At 36.4% G+C, this 17,931-nt stretch overlaps 4 protein-coding genes across 5 annotated transcripts; 1 reads left to right on the forward strand and 3 right to left on the reverse strand.

Annotated features, from left to right (window-relative positions):
- Window positions 1-5,639: 5,639 nt before the first annotated feature.
- Window positions 5,640-7,984, forward strand: LOC105770149 (transcription initiation factor IIF subunit beta). The gene is made up of 6 exons (XM_012591227.2): window positions 5,640-6,074; window positions 6,282-6,390; window positions 6,821-6,951; window positions 7,047-7,121; window positions 7,209-7,358; window positions 7,635-7,984. The coding sequence occupies exons 1-6, from the start codon at window positions 5,853-5,855 to the stop codon at window positions 7,752-7,754; spliced, it is 807 nt and encodes a 268-aa protein (XP_012446681.1). The 5' UTR covers window positions 5,640-5,852; the 3' UTR covers window positions 7,755-7,984.
- Window positions 7,985-8,052: 68 nt separating this feature from the next.
- Window positions 8,053-10,411, reverse strand: LOC105770148 (protein NRT1/ PTR FAMILY 8.2). Its single transcript, XM_012591225.2, has 4 exons — window positions 10,174-10,411; window positions 9,841-10,058; window positions 9,123-9,682; window positions 8,053-9,049 (listed from the first exon to the last, which is right to left on the reverse strand). Exons 1-4 carry the CDS (start codon window positions 10,367-10,369, stop codon window positions 8,170-8,172), a joined length of 1,854 nt encoding a protein of 617 aa, XP_012446679.1. The 5' UTR covers window positions 10,370-10,411; the 3' UTR covers window positions 8,053-8,169.
- A 1,045-nt stretch (window positions 10,412-11,456) lies between these two features.
- Window positions 11,457-12,486, reverse strand: LOC105771316 (dehydration-responsive element-binding protein 2D). The gene has a single exon (XM_012592739.2). The coding sequence runs from the start codon at window positions 12,386-12,388 to the stop codon at window positions 11,720-11,722; it is 669 nt and encodes a 222-aa protein (XP_012448193.1). The 5' UTR covers window positions 12,389-12,486; the 3' UTR covers window positions 11,457-11,719.
- A 717-nt stretch (window positions 12,487-13,203) lies between these two features.
- LOC105770218 (probable GTP-binding protein OBGC2) lies at window positions 13,204-17,642 on the reverse strand. 2 transcript variants are annotated; one of them, XM_052631618.1, is made up of 10 exons: window positions 17,501-17,642; window positions 16,579-17,060; window positions 16,282-16,373; window positions 15,832-15,915; window positions 15,595-15,672; window positions 15,229-15,429; window positions 15,051-15,158; window positions 14,633-14,707; window positions 13,926-14,146; window positions 13,204-13,789 (listed from the first exon to the last, which is right to left on the reverse strand). In XM_052631618.1, the coding sequence occupies exons 1-10, from the start codon at window positions 17,530-17,532 to the stop codon at window positions 13,684-13,686; spliced, it is 1,479 nt and encodes a 492-aa protein (XP_052487578.1). In that variant the 5' UTR covers window positions 17,533-17,642; the 3' UTR covers window positions 13,204-13,683. The 2 variants fall into 2 exon arrangements, with proteins under 2 accessions (XP_052487578.1, XP_012446771.1); XM_012591317.2 differs by lacking the exon at window positions 17,501-17,642 and adding an exon at window positions 17,193-17,357.
- Window positions 17,643-17,931: the final 289 nt, after the last annotated feature.

The raw sequence follows: 17,931 nt of genomic DNA on the forward strand, positions 1-17,931 counted from the left end.
AATCTACAGAAAAGTAGTAACATGAGTAAGTGTATAAAATACTTAGTAAGCTCATACAATATAAACATTCACTTACCTCAATTTTTATTCATATATAAATAATTATCAATACAAATCTACCTATCAAGATTCAAACCACAACACTAATATACAAAGCTTTGAATTCAATCACATGAATAACCATAATCATCTTCATTTCCAATCAAGCCAATTTAGATCTCAAGACCAAAACACAACTAGTCACATAACCATTCTCAAATGGCATAACTCCAATGATTCAATCACACTTTTACTCAATAAAACCTCGTAAAAGATCTTTGTATACAAGCAAAAATGATAGTGTCTGGTTACCTGTTAGGGTTAAACCTTCACGATAAGTAGTCTGGCTAGGGCTTAATATTCATGTATTCTCGAGTCCACAACATATGCAGGAGCTCAGAACCTGGACAAACTCACTAGCCTATATACGAGAATTTACTCATTTTATCGGGACTTATCTCACGTTATAACACGATTCCACTTCGCCAGCATTCAATATTAACAATCCTAATATAACATATAAGCATAAAGAATTTGAATTATATTTTATGAACTTATCTATCGAAATCGTAATGGTTTAACTATCAAGGACTAGTCAACAATTTTTTTTTTCCTCGTACATCCTCCAGTCATTGAGATTTTTTTATCTAAAGTATAATTTGATTTAATTAACCAATCCAAATAACATATAACAACATATAAAAATCATGCCCAAACTGTAACACCCCTAACTCGAATCCGTCACCGGAACATGGTTAAGGAGCATTACCGAGATTTACAGAACATATAACATGCATTCCATAACATTTAGCATTCATATCAGAAATCAATTATAATGTCCCTTATATAAGCCCTCGAGGTCCAAAACATGCATTAGAAATAAGTCGGGACTAAACCAGGTACTTAAAGAGTTTTTTCGCAAAATTTCAAAATTTTTCAAAGGTGTAGGGGACACACGCTCTTGTGGTCAGGCTGTGTGGCTCACACGGTCAAGAGACACTCCCGTGTCTCAGGCCATGTGGGCATTCAAAATAAGGCACACGGTCGTGTCCCAACCCGTGTCCTTACCCATATTACTCTCTGACTTGGGTCAAACGGCCAAGTCACACGCTCGTGTGCTAGGCCATGTGAACATAATGACTTGCATTAATTAGGTGCAAGGGTCACACGGCTAAGCCACACGCCCGTATGCTAAGCCATGCGGATAATTTTGAGCATTCTGTTTCTTAATTTTTAAGATGCAGGGGACACACGGCGAAGTCACACGCTCATGTGCTAGGCCATATGTCACACACGGCTGAGACACACGCCTGTGTCTCTGCCCGTGTGGACGAAAACAGGTCATTTAGAAGGCCACTTTTCTCACTCAATTTGTCTTTCACCTATATCAACATTTTAACACATTCATAAGGCAATACCAATCATTCAAATCAAGCCAAAATCAAGTTTAGTACATATTATAACACTCCATATGTTCAAGTATTCAAACTTACCTAATTGACCCAATTTACATATATGCATATTTTACTAATTATGCTAACTCAAATCAATTAACAATGAGCCTATATGATTTTCATCACTTAACCAAGTTAAAAATTCATCAAACATATTAAAGACCATATATAAACACATCAAAACATGTCCATCACAAGCCATTCCAATGGCAAGTTACAACCAAACATTTACGTTGCCATCATTGGTTACGTTTAGCCTATACATGCCATTATAACCAATATTTGTTTGCTATATATATACCGAAAAGTTCGAGGGATAGTGTGATGTGGCTCCGACCAGCTTCCAACCTTTACGAGCTTCCAAGTACTATAAAACAGAGGAAATAAAACATAGTAAGCATTTAATGCTTAGCAAGTTCGTATAATGGTAACTTACCATTCATTTTCATTAAATAAACATACATAATGTATCCAAGCAATTTGACTAATATCTTAAACACACAACTTCATCAAACATGTTAGTCATTATTTCACATGAATATCAAGAATCAAGTATGAGCTTATCAATATCAAATTTCCATGTATTTCGTGCATATACAGATAACAATTCACTTTGAATTCATTTATTTTCTCATATCAGGATTTTGTCCGTTGAATCATTAAAAATATCGATAAATACCTGGGTAGTACACACGATGTGCACAAATCTAAAATCCATCAATTCATATTCGGGAATGCTCATATGAGCACATAAACGGGAAGCTCTCTCTCGAGCCATATAACGGGAACCTCATGTGAGCCATGTAACGGGAAGCTCTAGAGAACTATTAATGGGAAGCTCACAAAGAGCCTTTAATCGGGAAGCTCATGAAGAGGCATATATCAGGACGCTCATAAGAGCTACGGTGTGTCCACAACACATGTAAGATCACAACCAAATCGGGATGCTCCGAAGAGTTATTAACGAGAAGCTCACAAGAACCATAAATCGGAAAGCTCGTGACAGCCAAATATCGGGATACTCATGAGAGCTATTAACGGGACGCTCTTTCAAGCTATGGTGTGTCTGTAACACATGCAGGAGCATAACCAATTCAGGAATCCTGTATCCATTTAATTTCATTTATTCAAATGAAACTTAATACTTGTCGAATATATTTGGATGTGTGTCGAATTTTCATAGATGTCAATTGTACAATTTAATTCACATACACAACATTCAATTCAAAAATATAAATATACAATTTAGTTACATGAACTTACCTCGACAATGTTTGTGTATGCAAAATCTACTAATCCGACACTTTTTCTTTTCCTCGATCAAACTTTGTATTTGGTCTATCCGGATCTATATGAATGAATTTAACATCAATTTAATACAATTCATATTCAATTCAATCCAATTCACATCTTAGGCAAAATTACCAATTTACCCCTATACTTTTAATTAATTACGATTTTGTCCCTAGGCTCGGAAAATGAAAGTCGTATAATTTAATCCTTATTCCAAGCCTAGCCAATTTTTACATGTAACGTTTGCAGCCCACGTATTTCATAAAATTCAAAATTTTTCCATGAATTTTACATCTTTTCAATTTAGTCCCTAAATTATAATTTCATCAAAATTCTCTTAACAAAAGTTGTTTATATATCAACAACCTTTCATTTTCTACCATAAAGCTTCATAATTCATACATACTCATCCATGGTAAAACTTTAATACTTTGATAACTTTGCAAATTAATCCCCGAGATGCTAGATTAAGTTATTACGATCTCGGAAGTATAAAAATTACTAAAAACGGACAAGAAAACATACCTAATTGAGCCAAATAAGTTTGCTCAAAACCCAAATTCCATAGCTAGGGTTTTCATATATTTTGATTTGGGAAAGATGATGAAATAAGATGATATTAAATTTTTATCATGATCTTTAATTATTTCTCTTTCCAATTTAGTCTCTCTTTTCTTAAATTTCCTATGATGAATCATCATAGTTATCTGCTAACTCCTCTTAATGGTCTATTTGTCATATAAGGACCTCCAATTTTGAATTCCATAGCTATTTGATACCTATAGCTACTAGAACTCAATTTTTGTATTTTATGCAATTTGGTCATTTCCATCTAATTAGACATGTAACTGATAAAATTTCTTTACGAAATTTTCATACGATATTTTTATCATAATGCAGACCATGAAATAATATTAAAATAATTTTTCTTACGAACTCAGATTTGTGGTCTCGAAACTACTATTTCGATTTCACTGAAAACGGGCTGTTACACTAACTCAATTTCATCTATACCAAAATTTCTTAAATTTAACATTTACCACAATTTAGTCCCTAAAACCGAAACTATTATAATTCTCACATTTGAGCTTTAGTTTCGAAATCAATCTCAATTAAGTTCTCCAACTATCCAATAGAACACAAAAATTTAGAATATTCACACACATTTTGAATTTATTGCATTTTAGTCATTAGGTTCAAAATTAACAACTTTTACTTTACAAACTAGTCCATTAACATATCTAAGCTTCAAAACTAACCAAATAACCACAAAAGCTTCAAGAAAATATCAATGAAAACTTTAACAAATTTTAACAGTTTCATGAAATAGTCCCAGGGTTAACTAAATTATGGTCCTAAAATTCCAAAAACATAAAAATTACAAGAAACATACTAAAATAACTTACCCAATCAAAGATCGAAACTTGAATAACCAAACCTAGCTTTCCCCCTTTCGTTTTCGTGAAAGAAGATGATGAACAAGCCGAATAAAATGTTTTTTTCCCTTTTGTTTCTATATTTTATTAACTATTATACTATATAAAAATATTTATAATATAAATTATATCACACTTTAACTAAATAAAATCTCACTTACGGTCCAACACTATTAAAAATGGTATATATATAATTTAAATCCCTTAAAAAATCTCTAATTATGCTTTTTAGTTAATAAAAATCAATAGAGATTAAGTTTTACATCTTTTATGATATAGTCCTTTTCTTTAATTAACTAACCAAATGTCAAAATTACTGAATCAAATCTTAATACGACACTCACATAACTTCGTAAATATTAAATAAATAATATTTATAGACTCACACGTCAAAATTGTGGTCCCGAAACCACTATTTTCGAGACAATTGAAAAATGAGCTTTTACAAATGTTTTTATTCTTAAATAACACTAATGCCTCTAAAATAATAGTAAAATTAACAATAAAATAAGAGTTATACAATATTCAAATAATAACAACAAAATAGTAGTAATATAATAGTGAAATTATAGCAAAACAATAACAACAAAACAAAACAAAAAATTAAGCTGATTTGGGCCGAGCTCAAGCCAAAAATCCTACTCAAGGCTCAACCCGTTTAGAAAATGAGCCTTATTTTTTTGCCCAAGCCCATTTTTCGGGCCTTAGTTTTTAACCAAATCTTGCCACTTTTCGGACAGGCCTTCGGGCCTAAACGGGTGGCCCAATCCATGACCAAGTCTACACATAGATGCCACGTCGGTAAAGTTAACAGACATTAACTTTTTCATACAATTTGGGGTAATTTGATAAACAATACAAGTTTAATGACTAAAAGAGAAAATTAAATGAAGAGCTAAAATAACTTTTTTTTTATAAAGTTGGGAGGCGATATAAGTCATTATGCCTTTTCTTTTTCAAAATCGAATTTGGGATGAGCTTGGTTAGATTTTTTCAATTAAAAATTTCAAAGTTGTATTGAGATCAAACCTACACCAAAATTATTAAAATATCCTCTCTTTTTTTAATTTTATAGTTAATTATATATTTGAACTAAATAATTTATATATTTTTATTGGAATATTTTAAAAGCTTTTATGAGATTTTAATTGATTAGAGTCAGAATCCAAGTAATTTTTCTTTTTTCAGGATCAATTTTGGTATTATAATTTTAAATAAAATCAAGTTGGAAATAATATTAGGATGAGAGGTATAATACTCGGATCGAAGTCCGCCCCATCCTGTTGCGGCCAAGTTTGGTTAGAACAATCAGGTGATGGGCCAAAAAGGGTTACCTTGGGTTTAAGGCCCACAATAACCTAACCAAGCTCAGTAACTCTCGGCAGCCCTCAACCTCAACCTTAGTTTTAGCCTTTAGGAAAAGACAGACACGTAAGGCAGGCTCCGTTCGTCTGGTTTCCTGAATTCGCTCCGCCCGATTTCTCAGGGTCCATTTCAAAGAGAAGCGACCAAGTAAACTACAGATTGAGTGAATAAATTATATAAACCCTTGCCCAAATCTTCCTCCCCCACCACCAAAACGTGGAGAAGAAAGTTTTATACAGTCAGTCATTTACAGAGGCATTGAACAATGGATGAAGATCACAACAACGGCGGCTTTTTGGATATGGGAAAAGCCGATAGATCGGTTTGGTTGATGAAGTGCCCCGTCGTGGTCGCCAAGTCATGGAAGAGCCAACTAGCTTCTTCTTCTTCTTCTTCTTCTTCTTCTTCTTCTTCTGATTCTCAGCCTCTCGCCAAGGTTGTCTTCTCCCTCGACCCTCTCAAACCCGACGACCCTTCTTTACACCAGGTAAATTAGTTGAGATCAGATAATAATTAGTTCAAGTTAACAGATTATTTAATCGTGAATTTTTAGATATAGCAATTCTAGTAAAAGGTTTTTTTTAATTGATTGTTTAATCTAACAAGGCAAAGATTTTATGACATGTTTAAACATTGTAGTAGTAATTTTGTCGTTGTCTTGTTTCTTACGAGTTTATGAATTGACATTTATCAGTTTACTATGGAGGTGGCTGGATTAGAGACCGAAAGAATACCCAAAAGCTACTCTTTGAACATGTTCAAAGACTTTGTTCCTATGTGTGTCTTCTCTGAATCAAGTCAAGGTCAGAGTTATGGTTCTTTGCTTCTCAAGTATTCAATTTTATGTGTTTTATCAAATTCAATTATTATTTTCCTTAATTTTAGTAATGTAAAGTTCGTTCCTTTTTCTTAACTGGCTTGGTTAGACTTGGCAATCCATGTATGAGTGTATATATGTGTGTCCTGTTTCATATTTTTTAACATAAACCTAAACGATTCTGCCAAAATCCTAAACATGAATGCTATTATACTTGTCATGTTTATTTCACTGTTTTCGTGTTCATCAATCACGTCTAGGTGTCATTTTGTGCTCAAAATTCTCAGAGGTTTACGGTGACTTGAAGTAACAATTTACTCCGTGATATGATTTTCTCATAAAAGCCGGTTTGATCTTTCTCTTACTTCAGTTTTGTGCTTTAATTTGTATCTTAAGTGCTGTTTTTTTTGCTATAGGTTCGGTTGCAATGGAAGGAAAAGTTGAGCATAAATTCGACATGAAACCGCATGAGGAAAACATCGAGGAATATGGGAGATTGTGTCGAGAAAGGACAAATAAGTCCATGATCAAGAGCAGGCAAATACAGGTAGGCCAATGAGTATGCTTTGGCTTGGGTAAGCCATTCTCTTTCAATGTTACTATGGTGCCAATTATCTTATGTGTTTTTATGCCGTTTTGAAGGTTATAGATAATGACAGCGGAGTTCACATGAGGCCAATGCCTGGAATGGTTGGCTTGATTTCGTCCAACCCCAAGGTACTTTGAGACACAGTCTCTAGACGATGATATTTGTAATTTTTCGCGCTTATTGACAATTGCTTATCATCTGTTGTATCTGAGCAGGATAAGAAGAAAACAATTCCAGTTAAACAATCAGATGTGAAAAGAACCCGAAGGGATCGTGGGGAACTGGAAGATATAATGTTCAAGCTGTTTGAAAGACAACCAAATTGGACTTTGAAGCAACTTGTCCAAGAGACTGATCAGCCTGCTGTGAGCCTCTTACATTTCTTCCTCATACTGCTCATTGTGTCTTACAGTTTATATGGTGATTTAAGTGTTCTCTTTTCTGTAATATGTTATTCTACTGGCTTCATAGAAATGGCAAATTGCTTTTAAAATGGAAAAAGCCAGTCTCTGCAAGAACTTCAAATCGGCTATATATTTCAGCTTGATAGAGAAGACGATATTCTGTAGTTTGTTGTTTTTGTTCTTTGCTAGCACTTGGCTTGTATTTGCGTGTTTGAAAGTTCTTTCTGTACTTTGCAGCAATTCCTTAAAGAGATACTGAACGAGCTCTGCGTGTACAATAAGAGAGGCGCCAATCAAGGAACCTACGAGCTTAAGCCAGAGTATAAAAAATCTGCAGAGGACACTGCAGCTGAATAAGTCAGATATAGCTGTAATTTACGTTTCCTTTTTTCTCTGGTTAATCAGAATATGTCTGAAAACAACCCTCATGAAGACGACAGATAAATAGATGGACAATTATAGGAAGAAGGAAACATAGCTGTAGCTATTAACTTTGATGTCCATATGATACAATCTATCGTGATATTCATACTTGGTGAATCTGCATTACAGTTATAGGTATCTGAACTTATAGCATGTTTCGACCACTATTTTAAATAGTTTTTATGAGGTTTTCATGTAAATATTATAATACGAATTACAAAGCAATACAATATTTTAAAATTAGGAAAACAATTAAATTTGTTGATCTGCAAATAAGGTGAAATAATTCGTTACACATTATAACTTGAAGTGGAAGCTACAGATGAATGGAAGTAATTATTGTTGAATTTCACAACACCATGCTTTGAAACTCCCCTTTATCCTTCTTCACTTCATCAGCAGCATCCAACTCGACCGAGTTCTCGACCCTAGCAGTGCTCTGTCCCATGCCATTCTTTCCCTTATATCGTCGAGCAACCCACAAGTACTTCAAGAAATTAGCAGCATTGATTATCGCCAATACCCAGTAGAAATTATCGAGCCTGCTTTTGTTGAGATCATTTCTTAGCCACCCTGTTTGTTCTCCACCGGTTGCACGCTCAATGATTTTAACAATGGCGGTGCTCAACCAACTTCCAATCCCAATCTCACTAAGAAACATCGCGCTGCTTATGCTTCTCGTCCCATCGGTCGCTTCTTCATAAAAGAACTCCAATTGTCCCACGTAAGTGAAAACCTCGGCAGTGCCAATTAAGAAGAACTGCGGAAGCAGCCAGAACACTGTCAAAGATGACAGATCAGGGTGGTCTCGGCGTTTCTTCTCGACTAAAGCAGCCGAGGCCATTGCAAAGATAGATATGAATAGGCCGACACCCATTCTTTGTAAAGATGTAAGACCACGACGATGACCGGTGTGTTTACGTAAGATCGGGACCATCCATATTTCATAGATGGGGACGAGTAAGAGGGCGTTGATGGCACTGAAAACAGGGACCGAGCCTGCTGGAATGTTGAAGTGCGGACCAAGTTTGCGGTCCATAATGGTGGCTTGGCTGATGAAGAAGGTCGAGAGTTGAGCAAATGAGATGGAAAGAGCTATTGTAGATGCCCATACAGGGAGGATTCTGACGAAGGACTTGAATTCTTCTACTTGAGTCACTGTGCAAAGCCTCCATCGGTTTTTAGTATTAGCTTCAGGATCGATCACCATTGCTGCCTTGTCCAAGAACCTGTAATAAGAAGCCAACTTATACAAATAATTTCAATGTCCAAGGGACAGGGGTGACATTTATCTACAATTACCTATACTGGTTCGTTCGAGTGAGTTTCCGAGCACCAAAAATATCAGACTCCATCGAATCAACTTCATATAAAACAGCTTCACGTTTTAATTGAGCCCCATGAAAATGGTTCCTAATAGAAGCCACAAGAACCTGGAGAAACCTTGTGAAAGGACTTCCCATGGGTTTTTGGTAACGATAAAAAGGTATTCCAGCAGCTAGGATTAAAATGGAGCAAACAATAGCCACAGTAGGGACTCCAAAACCCCAACCATAACCTGTCTTCTCTTCTACATATACCAGAAGCGTGATCCCCAAAATGGCACCCATGTTTATAGCAAAGAAGAACCAGTTAAAGAATGAATATTTCTTTTGGGCTTCTTTTTCATCGGCTCCGTCGAACTGGTCTGCTCCAAAGGATGAAACGCATGGCTTGATACCACCGGTTCCAAGGGCTATAAGAGCCAATGCAACAAAGAGGAAACCTGATTGGTTGCCGGTTGCTTTAATGCATGGTCTGGCCGTGCATTGTGGTGGTCGCAGGCTGTCTATGGAAGCCGATAGAGTCAGCAAAATCATTCCCTGAGAAAGAAAAAAGAAGAACATGGGGCCTTTAGGATACATGGTCCAACAATAGCTGATGATTCAGGATGAGCCAACTAGTGTTATTTAGGCCTCTCTGCCATGGGATTTAGACCATCTAAGGCATATGAAATTATGAAAGGGAAATGCTAGCTTACGACTGCATATATGCACGAAAAGATGATGATGGTGAAGAATCGACCCAAATAAGCATCGGCAAGAAATGCTCCAAGTAGAGTAAGACAATAGGCAGCTCCGATCCAATCATTCACATGAGTTGCAGCAGATGGAAGCGATTGGTGCATTTCGAAAACCAAATAAGCCACCATGTTCACTGCTACTGCAAAGAATGCCAATCTCTCCGCAACCTCGTTAACTATAATTCAAAGAAAACCAAACCATGAATCAATCAGTGACCACAAAATCACGTCAGTAGATCTCCTCTTAATACCCAAAATTGAGCTGAGGCGTGAGCTGGTTTTCGTGAATACCTATGATAAATGGAGATGCCTTCCATCCTCCAGTTGTTTGTTTATCTGCAATATTCCCTCTAATATCCACGCATCCATTGCCAACCAATGTAGTTGATGATTCAATTTTCCCATCATCCTGCTGTATATTCTCAACAAATTTCTCCATAGATGGCTGAATAAAGGACTTCTCAAATGGGTTACCACCAGGTTCCATTATTTCCACTGTTGAAACTCTTGGGGTGGGTTCTGTTTTCGGGAACAATGCTATAACATTAATTCTGGTGGGGATATCTTAACTTGAGTCCTCACATAAATAAGAGATCAATTTGCCCCCCCCCCCCCAAAAAAAAAGTAACCCTTAAAAAACTGCCTTACTACGTGTCTTGTAGTTTGGTTTGCTTTTTGACGTTTAACGAGTATCTTCCAACTGATGGGGTAAATGATGGCGTTTCGCCGGCAACAGGAATAATGGGTCTTATTTTTTTTATTTGCTTAAATCGGGCTACTTCCAAATGGGGCTGAAGAGAAGTGCAACAGGCTGAAGTAATGCTTAGACAGTGACGATGATTTGTTGTCTATCAGACCAAACCTTGTATTGAATCATTCAGAACTGCCGCCTTTTTCATTTTCTGTCTGGATCCTTGTCTGATCAGGTCAAACTTGGTCCTTCTGAGAATCTGAAATAAGGCCTGTTCTTTTTCAAAGAAATCAACATATTCCCATATCAGAAGGCAACAAAATCATATATTTTTTTGGTAAAAACGTTGATCCCTCCCTCTCCAAAAAATAAGAACAAAATTTTTAAATTCTGTGTAAAATCAAATTAAAGCTCAAAGTTTCAATCCCGATTCTAAAAAAATCATATTATATATAATATAAAACTTTTAACTTCAGAAAATATATAGATGAGCAGGAAGTGTAAATTTGAGATTATACCAATTTTTCAGAAGTTAAATTTATGATTATCTCAATCTTTGAGAGGGAAAACTATAATTATAGCTATCAAAATTGTGACATCAAAAGGATCTTTTTGGGGGGACAAATGTGACCAAAGATACCTCATGTGGCTTGCTACGGAATATGGGTTTCTGGTACGGGCCAAGGCCCATCGTCAAGGCAAGCTCAAAAGCAGTAATGCTTGTTAGCTCTCTCTTTTCACATAAAATCATCAAAATTACTAAATTAGATATGAGTAAGAGTTAAAGTTTGCAGGAGCTATGGGATCGAAATACTTGCCGGTTACTATCATTGGTGGACTACGTAGTGTAACGTTTTCTATTTTCCACGTCCCAAGTAGTCTCTTGCAAAATTTATTCACTTTTCATTTTATACAAACGTTATACACTTTTCAACATAGTAGCTGGGCTGGCTACAACAGCATGTAACTGATACTTACAGGAATGTAAATAATTATAAATAAAAAAGTAGAAAATATAAAAAGACACTGCCATGAAAAACCCAGAAAAACCATGTGGTTTTCATGGCTATTAGGTATTGAATGTATAGAAAGACTATGGAACGGCTTTCACATGTTCGACGTAGCTAGCAGAGAGCTGATTTAGATTTACATGCACCACGGGGTTTGCAAGGCATCCCATCCTGTTGTATCGACAAGACTGGTACCGAAAATGCTTGGATCATCCATCACTGGAAAATCTAATGACATAACAGCTTCTGCCCAAATGGAGTCATCTAAAACAGGCAAGTTCATCGTCATATTCTCCCAAAACCCACCATTTTCTTCTTGGTTTTGTCCAAATTTGGCATTGTTCGCCACCATGTTCCCTTGAGACATATCTGATTCACTGTTGCTCACTGGTGTTACTTCATCGACCCTGATAATAATTGGGCTGTTCGGTGAACTGGTAGTCGCATTTAGAGGTTGGTTCCCTATCGGGGCGACCTGAGTATTTGACGAAGGAGGTGGAAACCGAGAGTTGACACACAAGTGTGGCAAGTTGAGCTTGGCATCCGAACCATAGAGTTTACGTGCGGCAGAATCGTAAGTCATCGCAGCTTCAAGGGCGGTGTCGAAAGTACCTAGCCAAAGACGAGAACCACGGTTGGGTTCACGAATTTCAGCCACCCATTTGCCCCAAGTTCTTTGTCTTACGCCTTTGTAAGTGCAAAGAGCATTCTCTGGACCTCCCTTCCCTCTCATGCACCCTTTTCTCGAACTCGCTTGTGCACGTTTCTTCACTAGTTTTTTCTCTCCAGACCCAGAGCCACCCATGGCTTATGCTGACATTGTTAACCCAACCCAAAGAACAAAAGTTATTGATAAGCACATTAACTGAGAGGGGGAAATCGTATTTATACAATAGAAAGAGAGATAAGAGGTGAAATGGGGGTGTAATTAAGATTGGCTGGAACGTGTCTTAAAGATGGGTTTAGAGATGATACTTGGCATGGGAACCATGTTGGCACGCGTCGACAGCAAAGCTAATTGACATTTCTGGTGGACACACTTGGCCTAGATTCTTGTGTGTAAACAAACTCAGGTGGCAAACAGGGAGTTCGATTTGTTTTGGAAATTTTGGGGGATGGGATAAATGGTCAATTTTCTATTGGGAAATGGCGTGGGGGCAATCGGTTTGAGATAAGAATGTCCCCCGCTCGAGGGTCGAGGATTCCAAAAAAGAACTCCTCAATAAATGACAAATGAGAGAGGGTTGCTTCATTGATACGTGGGAGCTCCCAAAAACAAGCTCCACAAAATTACAAAGATTAAAATCTGCCTCCACTTTGTCAGTTTGATTCGAGAAAACAATAATTTATTTGAATTAATATTAAAAAGTTATTTTGATTCCTATATTTAATTTCAAATATAATTATGAGCTTGAATTAATGTACAAGTACTAAAATATTCGAATCCTGTTCAATAAAAACTAAGTTACTCGGAAAATAACCAAATCTATTTCCATTTTTGAGCAGGATACGAATCAGACCCTATTCCTTATCTTAAGGTCAAGAACACTAAAATATGATAATCCTATCTATGAGCTACAATCAAAGGGTCTCCTATATAATAACCCAAGTTAGATCGTGTTAGGAAACTGGTATTTTCATTTCATTTCATGTTTTTTCCCATTAATCCAACAATGGCTGACCCTAAATCTCCATATACAGGTCAAGAATTTGAAGGAAAGAAGAGAAAGGATACAAAAATGAATGATACACAAGCCGAAAAGTGGAAACAGCGGAGAGCACAAAATACAATAAGCTGACCTTTTCATTCATCTAAGCACCTAATTGGGTCATATAAAGCTAAAGCAATAATTTGGATTAATCCGTAGTTTGAAAATCTCAGCGAAGATATATAGACAGTGAAAACTTTTGCACTGAAGTTGCAGCCCTCAAATATGGCAGTGTTGACTGTTGAGCTTTTAAAGGAGTCAATCTTGTAGCATATTATTAGTGTGAGCCAAAATTGTTCCAGAATTCATGGGCAAAGGGAGAAAATCTGGGGTAAGCTTCACATTGGCAACTTGAGTCCGGATGTATTGAATTAGTACATTCACAACTGTATTACTCCCTTGACCTCGCACTTAATTCCAATGCATCGTTCGAATCTCTACACTTCCTTAAGGCAGCCCTTATCTCCTTCAACATGTCGTTTACTCTGATGCCTTTCCTGCTCAATATCCGGAAAAACTTAGTCAGGCTGCTCATCAACCTTGGACCTCAGAATGCAATATTAAGATGGAACTTTTAATGAGCTGACGCACTAGAGATGCAAGACAGTATTTAAGAAGAGAAACATTACTTACAAAACACTAACACCAACAACAGCAGCGGGCCGTGGATAGTCCTCAATTCCTTTATCCATTTTATCTTCAACAGAAATCGCTGGAGACAATGTAGTCGCTTCGCCACCTTCAGTGGGCAATGATTGCACTTCATCTCTAGAACTCATTCCCAACTCAGAATGTACTATATCACTTCCAATCTTTAAGATTTCTTCAGTTAAATGCGGAAGCTTATCCCTCGCCTAAGGTTGTACCAGATATGTTTTAAAATTTGTTAAAAGAGATGACATATCAGATGTTATACACATAACTCTTGCACTTAAAACACAAACTCTCAAAAGAAGGTAATGGTTAAGTCTTGTTATTTCTAAAAATCTTAATACAATAAAGATATTATCACATGTATAATGTCATGTATTTCCACATAATACTCGCACACACAAAAAAAGTTATTTTTGTTAATGGATTCAACGGCTAACATTTGGATTAGAACTAGAATTCCAAAATTTAAAAAAGTATAGAGATTAGAAATAATCAAATTGGAGAATAATGACTAAATCCAGAACTTACATATAGTGTGAGACTAATAACAGAATTTGACCTAATGGATTTAACTGCTACCATTAGGGTCGGGATTGAAATTTCAAATTTTGGAAAGTGTAGGGACTAAAATTGACCAAATTAGAATTTGACTGAAGATAAAAGCCCAATCACTAAGTGAAACTTACCTTGGGAAGGTCAATCTTGTTCAGTACTACAACATATGGTCGTTCTAGGTAATTTGGATTGTACATCCTCAGTTCCTGCACATCATAATTCCTACGATAAGAGGAGTTGAAATTGAGGGGTATTCAGTTTGAGACATGATATATTTAGATGTTGAGAGTATCCAAGGCAAGAGTTTATCATTAATAGTGTTCGTATAACTTAATGCACAATTTTAAATGGATTGAAAGGCCAAAAGTGATATCCAAACACAAACTTTGTCCCACCTTATATGTTTTAAAACCACAAAATGCCATAAAAGCTACAACTTATTTGTAAAACAAATTATTCCATCAATGAAAAAGATTTGATTAAGACAATGGAACAATGTTAATGAAGTGAATATAAAATAACAAAAAATATGAACGAGGGAAGACATACCTCTCTGACAGTTATGTAGTCATTTAAAGGGTCATCAGCTGATGCATCAACAACATGGACCAACAAACGTGTCCTCCTCAAATGCCTCAAGAAATTGCGACCTAGACCCTAAACAATAAAAACGTCAGTAAGATCAGAATAAGCAGTTTCACAAGATGAAAAAGTCAAAATGCATTACCTTGCCCAGATGAGCACCTTCTATAAGACCAGGCAAATCTGCCAATGTTGCTTCAGATGAATATTGACCTGGCCCTAAATCAGGGTCACCATCAAGCCGCCCAAGGTTTGGCATCAATGTCGTGAAAGGATAGTCAGCAATATCTGGTTTTGCAAGTGTAATGGCAGCTAGAAGCGTTGACTTGCCTGCATTTGGAAGCCCCTGCAGGGAAAATAAAATATTAGCATCTACCTTTTGTAGCCAATCTGATGCACTATCATAAATTATTATGACCTAGCCACCAACAGCGATTACAAGGAAATACAAACCAAATCATGTTACATAGAAATGCAAGACAAATGAAAAATAATAGGATGCAGTACTTACAATTAACCCAACATCAGCAACAACTCGAAGAATCAACTCCAAACTAACCTCCTCTCCAGGCTGACCAAGAACTAAAACCTGCAGAAGTAAATAAAAGAAAATATTGAAAATGAATTTTAACACAACAAACAGAAAGAGCTATCACCTTGTAAACACTAAAAACCATATAAATTTTCATCAAATAAGCTGTTTCTTTCTATGCTGCCATAGTAAGGGATAAGATTTCATCTTGGACACCTTATCACTTTCATCTCTCATTACGTTTGTGGTTAAAGACATCAACTTTTTCCTTCTGTATTCAGGCATTTCTATCAAGCTAATCTGCCACAAAACAAAGAAAATTAAACCGTCAATCACAGATCGTTACTGAGAATACAACTTATACAGCATGCTTAAGAACAGAATATAGCCAAAACAAAGGAGGCCTATCAAACAGAATAAGATTGGATCATAGGAATCCTAGTTATTATTAATCAGTTCTTTGAACTATAAATAATCTGATACCTATCACATTCAGAGTTTTATGATCATTAGGATAAAGAAGAAAGAAAAAGGCATCAAATTACTAAACATGTAGCTTTGCATGACTGATATAATAAAATGCAAAACGCCAACTTGAAATTTTACTGAGTTAATTGAATCTTTGAATGGGTTTAAAGTTTAGACAACCAAGTTCTTAATTCTTACCCCTCCTTGACCACCCCTAGCAACAAGTACTTCATCACCAGGCTGCGCTAGGTCAGCCAATAACTTCCCACGTTTGCGTTTCACAACAGTGCCTGCAAACCAATTCAAACAATAAGAAAATATGCATTTGGGATAATCCAAATATTATCATACCATCTCAACAAGCCATGAAAAGACCATAAAAAATGGTGATATTCTTGGTATGTTCTTAGCTACTCTTAATAATTGAAATTCAATTTCCATTTACGATGAAAAGCCAAATGTTGTAGATGGTATCAAAAGAGTAATACTACAAACCAACAGGAACAGGGATACGCAAAGTTGGGGCAGCAAGGCCATCACGCAGCTGAGAAGTTAAAACACCCATAGCAGCGACATTTCCACCACGCTTTGCATTATGTCGACTCTTCTTATGAAGTTCCAATAACGTATCTTTCCCTTCATCAGCATAAATTACTACGTCTCCACCATGACCACCCACTGGAAGGATAAGTGACCCATCAAAATCCCTTTTATACGAAAGTTTCTTCTTTGACTTCTCTTTATTCTCATGTTTTCCTTGCCACTTCGTAGCTTGTTGTTGGCTAGGCATGGTAAGGACGGCACCATGGCCGCCATCACCCGAACGGACGGTGATGATTACTTGATCAAAATACTTGTGAGGTTCTCTTAGTAATGTATCGGGGTTTGTCGAAGGTGACTCTTTGGTTCTTGTTGTGAGTCTGGACTTTATCGTACAAAACCTCGATTTCCCAGATCTGTTTAAGTCCCAATTATGCCTACAACAGAAAGAAGAGCAAAAGCAATCACAAAATGTCAAGGACAAAAAGGATAAAAATGGTTAAGCTTCATGTAGAAAAGATTGGAGAAGTGAAATTGAAGGAAGGAACTAAGAAAATTAAGATGCACACTTTGTGCTTGTGGAAATGGGGAGGAGAGGACCAAAGAAGAGTTTGTCGATAGTAAGGCGCGGGGTGAGATAGGCGGAAGGCAGCGAAACCAGAGTCGCCATTATCTCAAAGTAATAATGGCGTGTAGATATTTTGGTAAAAGAAAAATAGAGTTTATAAATTTGAATCTTAAAACTTTTTTAATTTTTATTTTTATTTATAAAAGAAAGGTTTTTGGCGAAAAAAAGAAAAACAGTTTTTTTATTACGGATAATGTTTGAGGTAATCATTATATGCAAAATAAGGATAAGGGCAGGTGGGAGATGTACCTTCGAAATTCGATATTAGTAACGGGTATCATCGAGTGGGCTGGAACCTATTCGGTTTCTTTGAAGGGGGAGCTAGGATCGTTCCTTTCTAAACGAGAGCTTCGTTAGAATGATCCGATTTTTCTCTATCTGTTTATTTTTTTTACTGAAGGGCTTAGCTTTTTATTCCGTAGCGCAAAAATGCAATGAGCAATCTAAGGGGTTTCTGTTTGTTGTGGAGGACCTAGTGTGTCTCATCTCCGGGTTTACGGATGATAACTTTCTTTCGGGCAATTGTCTCTGACTGCAATATTATTAAAAGTGTTGAGGGGAATTATGAGGCTGCATCGGGTAAGGTTATAAATTACCAGGAATCAAGTATTGCGATAAATTCTAACATGTTGGCATCTATTCGACACACGATTATGGGTATCTTTAGGTCTCTCTCTCTT

Source organism: Gossypium raimondii, chromosome 5, assembly GCF_025698545.1.
Source record: "Gossypium raimondii isolate GPD5lz chromosome 5, ASM2569854v1, whole genome shotgun sequence".
Taxonomy (NCBI): Eukaryota; Viridiplantae; Streptophyta; class Magnoliopsida; order Malvales; family Malvaceae; genus Gossypium; species Gossypium raimondii.